The sequence below is a fragment of the Oncorhynchus clarkii genome, chromosome 22 (genome assembly GCF_045791955.1).
Source record: "Oncorhynchus clarkii lewisi isolate Uvic-CL-2024 chromosome 22, UVic_Ocla_1.0, whole genome shotgun sequence".
In the NCBI taxonomy this organism is placed as follows: Eukaryota; Metazoa; Chordata; class Actinopteri; order Salmoniformes; family Salmonidae; genus Oncorhynchus; species Oncorhynchus clarkii.
In genome coordinates this window covers 46,737,170-46,745,437 of record NC_092168.1, presented here as the reverse complement: position 1 = coordinate 46,745,437, position 8,268 = coordinate 46,737,170, and the positions used below count along the sequence as shown (strand labels likewise).

At 46.2% G+C, this 8,268-nt stretch overlaps 1 protein-coding gene across 1 annotated transcript; it reads right to left on the bottom strand.

The window, feature by feature from the left end:
* Positions 1-494: 494 nt before the first annotated feature.
* LOC139380693 (serpin peptidase inhibitor, clade E (nexin, plasminogen activator inhibitor type 1), member 3) lies at positions 495-7,710 on the bottom strand. Its single transcript, XM_071123628.1, has 6 exons — positions 7,443-7,710; positions 3,765-4,232; positions 3,230-3,428; positions 1,572-1,672; positions 1,149-1,319; positions 495-613 (listed from the first exon to the last, which is right to left on the bottom strand). The coding sequence occupies exons 1-6, from the start codon at positions 7,708-7,710 to the stop codon at positions 561-563; spliced, it is 1,260 nt and encodes a 419-aa protein (XP_070979729.1). The 3' UTR covers positions 495-560.
* Between the last annotated feature and the right edge of the window lie 558 nt (positions 7,711-8,268).

Here is an 8,268-nt window from a genome sequence, read left to right as displayed (position 1 = left end):
TTTCTGAATCCTCTCCGTGACCATGGATCAACCAGGAAATAGCCAGTAGTCCTACGCTACAGAAGTAAATGACCAAGACACTTTGGGTGCAAAACACATATTTATTTACATTTTATTTACAGATATGTACAACAAATATTGTCCCTCTTCCTGATGTCTGGAAACCTCTGGTCCCCAATAAATATGGGTAGTGTGTTGGGGTTGAATATGAGCGGGGGTAGGGTATGTTGGTGGGGGTCCTAAGGTGGAGGTTAGGGGGTTCTAGGGTGGAGGTCCTAGGTTGGATGTAAGAGGGTCCTAGGGTGGAGATAAGGGGGTTCTAGGGTAGAGGTAAGGGGGTCCTAGGGTGGAGGTAAGGGGGTTCTAGGGTAGAGGTAAGGGGGTTCTAGGGTAGAGGTAAGGGGGTTCTAGGGTAGAGGTAAGGGGGTCCTAGGGTGGAGGTAAGGGAGTCCTAGGGTGGAGGTAAGGGGGTTCTAGAGTGGAGGTAAGGGGTCCTAGGGTGGAGGTAAGGGGTTTCTAGCGTGGAGGTAAGGGGGTTCTAGGGTGGAGGTAAGGGGGTTCTAGGGTGCCTGATCAGCTGGATTCACCACACGCCCCATAAATAGAACAGATCCTGGAGAGAGGGAGAGATGGAGAGATTAATAGAAGGCCAAACTAACAAGGCAATGCTGTAACGGCAGTACAACACTCCGACTAAGGCTGCGTTTACACAGGCAACCCGAATCTGATCTGCTCCTGATCTGATTGATCAAAAATACTATCGGTGGCAAAAGATCAGAATTGGGCTGCCTGTGTAAACGCAGCTATAGCATGCTTCTTTTACTGTGTTGAATATTAGTGGATGGTTTGAGTCCTGAATACTGATTGGCTGAAAGCCGTGGTATATCAGACCGTATACCACAGGTATGACAAAAAAAGACATTTTACTGCTCTAATTACGTTGGTAACCAGTTTATAATAGCAATAAGGCACCTCAGGGGTTTGTGGTATATGGCCAATATACCACGGCTAATGGCTGTATCCACATACAGCCATCTTACATAAGAACAGCCCTTAGCCGTGGTATATTGGCCATATACCACACCCCCCTCGGGCCTTATTGCATATGTAAGCCATCTGTTAATTATTTTGTATGGTAGGCCTCCTACCTGTGCTGACTTGTCGCAGGAGGAAGAAGAAAGGTCTGTCTGCTTTGAAGACGGGAGCTCGGGATCGTTTGAGTAGCACCATAGATGTTACTGCCGCTGCTTTGGTCCCGTCCTCTGTTACCTCTATCCTGGCCTCATGAAAGGCATCTGACACATACAGGCCCTCCTCTGCTGTGGAGAGATAACAAACACAATGCTGTAAGTACTGGACAATCATCTGCAGGGTACTGAGGATGACATGGAGTCTCATACAGGCTTTTATAGCTCAACTCAGAAAGTAAACCAAATTCCACATTTTGACAATGTTCCTCGTTGAAAAGCAAATTTCAGTTTACGTCTTGAATTGACACAAATTGAAATGGAATTTGACCCCAATCCTAATCTCACATTAAACCAGGAAAAGGCAGTTTAAGTGTTCTGTACCTGAGAGTCCAGTGAAGTCTGCTGCCATTGGATTGAAGGCGTCACTGACCCCCATTGACGGCAGAATCAACCTCAGGTTGAACCTGTTCTGCATTTTAAACCTGTTAAATGACAGTGCATTACACTACCGTTTTCCTGTTTCGCCACACTAGATCAGTCATCATGGAGGTTAGGACATGGTAAATGCTATGGTATACTCGGGATGACGATGACACCCATTCATACCCCACATGACATGCCACCAGAGGTCTCTTCACAGTCCCCAAGTCCAGAACAGACTATGGGAGGCACACAGTACTACATAGAGCCATGACTACATGGAACTCTATTCCACAGTACTACATAGAGCCATGACTACATGGAACTCTATTCCACAGTACTACATAGAGACATGACTACATGGAACTCTATTCCACAGTACTACATAGAGCCATGACTACATGGAACTCTATTCCACAGTACTACATAGAGACATGACTACATGGAACTCTATTCCACAGTACTACATAGAGCCATGACTACATGGAACTCTATTCCACAGTACTACATAGATCCATGACTACATGGAACTCTATTCCACAGTACTACATAGAGCCATGACTACATGGAACTCTATTCCACAGTACTACATAGAGCCATGACTACATGGAACTCTATTCCACAGTACTACATAGAGCCATGACTACAAGGAACTCTATTCCACAGTACTACGTAGAGCCATGACTACATGGAACTCTATTCCACAGTACTACATATATCCATGACTACATGGAACTCTATTCCACAGTACTACATAGAGCCATGACTACATGGAACTCTATTCCACAGTACTACATAGAGCCATGACTACATGGAACTCTATTCCACAGTACTACATAGAGCCATGACTACATGGAACTCTATTCCACAGTACTACGTAGAGCCATGACTACATGGAACTCTATTCCACAGTACTACATAGATCCATGACTACATGGAACTCTATTCCACAGTACTACATAGAGCCATGACTACATGGAACTCTATTCCACAGTACTACATAGAGCCATGACTACATGGAACCCTATTCTACATCAAGTAACTGATGCAAGCTGTAAAATTAGATTTTAAAAAACAGATTTAAAAAACACCTTATGGAACAGCGGGGACTGTGAAGCAACACAAACATTGGCACAGACACACAAACACGATAACATACTCACTATACATACACATGGATTTAGTACTGTAGACATGTGGTAATGGTGGAGTAGGGGTCTGAGGGCACACAGTGTGTTGTGAAATCTGTGAATGTATTGTAATGTTTTTAAAATGGTTAATTTTGTTTGAACCCAGGAAGAGTAACTGATGCTTTGGCAGCAGCTAATGGGTATCCATAATAAATACAAAATACCCTAAACTATAATCCTTACCTAACCCTAAACCGTTTTAAATGTCACCTTCAATGACGTGAAGTTGGGCTGTCCCAGGTATCCCTCTTAGCAAACGTCCGTTAGGATACAGGGAACGGAAGCCACTTTGGGTATCCCTCTTAGCAAACGTCCGTTAGGATACAGGGAACGGAAGCCACTTTGGGCTAGGAAATGTTTTACATCAGTGATACTAACCTGGTATAAGAAATGTTTTCAAATGAAATCATATTGATGTGTGTAGGCTACCTGGGGAGAAAGACATCCATCTTGGTTCTACGGAGGCCAGTGTCCCAGGTGGCCACAGCGCTGGGAGTTAGCTGGGATTCCAGAGAGGACAGTGGCGTCTTCCTGTCGCTGGGCAGAGCTACCAGCAGACCGAGGGAGCGGCCCAGGTACGGCAGCTCCAGAACTGTGTAGCGCTGATCAGACAAGGTGCGGAACTGACCTACACATAGAAGGGAAACAAAGAGAGGGACCCGCTTAAATAAGGACACAGGATAATCAATCATATGGATTTTAGAAGCCCTTTTTGACATTAGCAGTTGTCAGGGTTTTACAGATACCCAGCCTAGAACCCCCAAAGACCAAGCGATGCAGAAACACTAAACACTTGTACTTTACAATTGTACAATGTCAAATGATCTAGATTATTGTAGTACGAACCAAAACTCCAACTCTACCATTAAGCTAAATGCGGTGTGGTGCCTGATGGATTGACTGTAAGCCACAGCCAAAGGGAGAGACAGAGAGAAAGATATTGCCGTTGTCTCTTCTCACTTACCAAAGTTGACCTCTGTGGCCTGGTGCATCATGGGCACCTTGATGGTGCTGCCGTCCGACAGGGTGAAGGGAAGGTTCTGGGTGTCTGTGAAGAGGAACTGTTTCTGCCACACGCCCCGGAAGTTTACAGTGTTGACCAGGGCCATCTGCAGCCGCTGGCCCCACAACGAGGTCTCTTCCTGGGCCTCGCCAGACCCAAACAGCTCCCCGCTGCCACCGGACTGGAGCGGCTCACCGGTGCCGTGGTTACGTCCCCACTGTTGCAGCTGGCTTCGGGTGTGGTTGGGCTGGCTGAAGTTGGCTCGCACCAGACTGCTGTTGCCCAAGGCTGCTGCATGCTGGGTAAAAACAGGAAGTAGCTGGACGCCGCTCTGGACGAATAGAACGCAGGCCTGCCGGAGCCGCACCCCGTGACTGGAGTTACCCACATCCCCCTGCGACCGCAACAGGAAGTCCTGCACCTGCATATCTGGGTAGACCGGAAATGGAATCAGTGGCTTGGTTCCCACTAAATTAGCTTTTTGATTTTCATTTTAGGTTAGGGTTAGGCGTAAGGTTAGCAGTGTAGTTAGGGTTAGGCTTAAGGTTAGCAGTGTGGTTAGGATTAGGTATAAGGTTAGAGTGTGGTTAGAGTTAGCAGTGTGGTTAGGGTTAGGCATAAGGTTAGCAGTGTGGTTAGGGTTAGGTATAAGGTTAGCAGTGTGGATAGGGTTAGCAGTGTGGTTAGGGTTAGGCATAAGGTTAGCAGTGTGGTTAGGGTTAGGCATAAGGTTAGCAGTGTGGTTAGGGTTAGGTATAAGGTTAGCAGTGTGGTTAGGGTTAGCAGTGTGGTTAGGGTTAGGCATAAGGTTAGCAGTGTGGTTAGGGTTAGGCATAAGGTTAGCAGTGTGGTTAAGGTTAGCAGTGTGGTTATGGTTAGCAGTGTGGTTAGGGTTAGGCATAAGGTTAGCAGTGTAGTTAGGGTTAGCAGTGTGCTATGGTTAGAGGTAAAATCAGATTTTAAGAAGATAAATATTCCCCACTAATGGTTAAGGGCAAAGTATTAACTTAAGGGGGCTGAATAATTTTGCACGCCCAATTTTTCAGTTTTTGATTTGTTAAAAAAGTTTGAAATATCCAATAAATGTCGTTCCACTTCATGATTGTGTCCCACTTGTTGTTGATTCTTCACAAAAAAATACAGTTTTATCTCTTTATGTTTGAAGCCTGAAATGTGGCAAAAGGTCGCAAAGTTCAAGGGGGCTGAATACTTTCGCAAGGCACTGTATGTATAAATATAACGTGTGTATGTACTGTATGTACAGTGGGGCAAAAAAGTATTTAGTCAGCCACCAATTGTGCAAGTTCTCCCACTTAAAAAGATGAGGGGCCTGTAATTTTCATCATAGGTACACTTCAACTATGACAGACAAAATGAGGGGGAAAAAATCCAGAAAATCACATTGTAGGATTTTTGGAAGTGGAGGGTCCGTCATGGTCTGGGGCGCTGTGTCACAGCATCATCAGTCTGAGCTTGTTGTCATTGCAGGCAATCTCAACGCTGTGCGTTACAGGGAAGACATCCTTCTCCCTCATGTGGTTCCCTTCCTGCAGGCTCATCCTGACATGACCCTCCAGCATGACAATGCCACCAGCCATTCTTTTTATTTTACCAGGTAAGTTGACTGAGAACACATTCTCATTTACAGCAACAACCTGGGGAATAGTTACAGGGGAGAGGATGGTGATGAGTGAGCCAATTGTAAGCTGGGGATTATTAGGTGACCGTGATGGTATGAGGGACAGATTGGGAATTTAGCCAGGACACCAGGGTTAACACCTCTACTCTTCCGATAAGTGCCATAGGATCTTTAATGACCTCAGAGAGTCAGGACACCTGTTTAAAGTCCCATCCGAAAGACGGCACCCTACACAGGGCAGTGTCCCCAATCACTGCCCTGGAGTATTGGGATATTTTTTTATTTTTTTTTAGACCAGAGGAAAGAGTGCCTCCTACTGGCCTTCCAACACCACTTCCAGCAGCATCTGGTCTCCCAGCCAGGGACTGACCAGGACTCACCCTGCTTAGCTTCGGAAGCAAGCCCGCAGTGGGATGCAGGGTGGTATGCTGCTGGTTCTGTGCATGATTTCCTGCAAGACTGGAATGTCAGCGTTCTGCCATGGCCAGCGAAGAGCCCGGATCTCAATCCCATTGAGCACGTCTGGGACCTGTTGGATCGGAGGGTGAGGGCTAGGGCCATTCCCCCCAGAAATGTCTGGGAACTTGCAGGTGACTTGGTGGAAGAGTGGGGTAACATCTCACAGCAAGAACTGGCAAATCTGGTGCAGTCCATGAGGAGGAGATGCACTGCAGTACTTAATGCAGCTGGTGGCCACATCAGATATTGACTGTTACTTTTGATTTTGAACCCCCCCCTTTGTTCAGGGACACATTATTTAATTTCTGTTAGTCACATGTCTGTGGAACTTGTTCAGTTTATGTCTCAGTTGTTGAATCTTGTCATGTTCATACAAATATTTACACGTTTCGTTTGCTGAAAATAACACAGTTGACAGAAAGAGGACGTTTCTTTTCTTTTGCTGAGTTTATTTGAATCATATTAAAATAAAATGTAAAGCTCGATTGAGTTCTATTTTGCTATCGTCTGTGATTTTTGCCTACAATATTTCATGATGTGTAACAAGATGTGCACAATAACGTGCCAAAGAATAAGCCTCAATATTTGCAGAGGTTACAATCTCTATCTAGGATGCTGATCCGTCGTCTGTATTGTGGACTAATGTTTAAGGTCAGATTTGAACGGAAAAAGCTAATCAGAGCAGCGCTGCCTTCATGTCCATCCTGTCAGTAACGTATCGACACATTCTCTAATGACGGTAAAATCTATGCAGTGTTTTGAGAAAGGCATGTGACATCGAGCCCAGGTCCATACCACAGCCAGCCTTAGAGTCGAAACCTTTTCTTCACTTTGGCACCTTTCACCTTTTTTTTAATCAATCAAGTATGCTGATAAATCAATAAAATATCCTCCTTCTCTCTCTACCTGAAGTACGCCCTTCTCTACATTACCTTTTAAACTTCACTGGTTTAGTGACTCCTGTGTAACACCGTGACCTTTCCACCCCAGTGTCTCGGTATTACCCTCTGAATAATCTGATTACAAAGCAGAGGCAGGTATTAAGTCTCCAGACTCTACCAGCCGACAGGACCCCCATGCCAATTGTCCCACAGGACCCCGTACCAGCTGTGCAGCCCGGCACCAGTTTAAGGGAATGGTATTCTCAGGTGACTGATTTAAACAAACCGTAAAGGAGAGCAAAATAAACCCACACTGGTAAAGATGCTAGTTAAAGATGCTAGTTAAAGATGCTAGTTAAAGATGCTAGTTAAAGATGCTAGTTAAAGATGCTAGTTAAAGATGCTAGTTAAAGATGCTAGTTAAAGATGCTAGTTAAAGATGCTAGTTAAAGATGCTAGTTAAAGATGCTAGTTAAAGATGCTAGTTAAAGATGCTAGTTAAAGATGCTAGTTAAAGATGCTAGTTAAAGATGCTAGTTAAAGATGCTAGTTAAAGATGCTAGTTAAAGATGCTAGTTAAAGATGCTAGTTAAAGTGCTCAGCCACCGCCCTTTCACCTTTTAGCCCATGGGGCTCTGCTTGGTGGGCGGGATTTCTTACCGTTGATGTCATACCCCAGTGCGGCCACCAGTTGCGCCAGCGTGTTGCCGCGGGCGCCCAGCTGCAGAAGACCCAAGGACAGCGAGACGCTCGCCGGCGACACTATCAAGTTGGAGTTGTTCTCTGTCTCGGTGAGCGTTTGGTAAAGGTTGACGGCGAACTCTGTGTGCAGCTCTCCCATGGTGTCTTGAAGGCTGAAGGCGTCACACTGACCCCTCTCCACCAACCAGAAGTAGACGAACAGCGAGGTCATCGACAGGCGACACATGACCTTGGAAGTGAATGGTCAAAGGACAAATGTAGATGTTGATGGCAGATGGGGTCCACAGAGATGGGGTCCACAGAGATGGGGTTCACAGAGATGGGGTCCACAGAGATGGGATCCAGAGAGATGGGGTCCACAGAGATGGGATCCAGAGAGATGGGGTCCACAGAGATGGGATCCAGAGAGATGGGGTCCACAGCGATGGGGTCCACAGCGATGGGGTCCAGAGAGATGGGGTCCACAGAGATGGGGTCCACAGCGATGGGGTCCACAGCGATGGGGTCCACAGAGATGGGGTCCAGAGAGATGGGGTCCAGAGAGATGGGGTCCACAGAGATGGGGTCCAGAGAGATGGGGTCAACAGAGATGGGGTCCACAGAGATGGGGTCCGCAGCGATGGGGTCCACAGAGATGGGGTCCACAGAGATGGGGTCCACAGAGATGGGGTCCAGAGAGATGGGGTCCACAGAGATGGAGTCACTGCAAAGACAAGGAGGGTAGGTCATGTTATAACGTCTTTATAGGCATATTTTTCCTTTTCCGTGTCACTACATATATTGA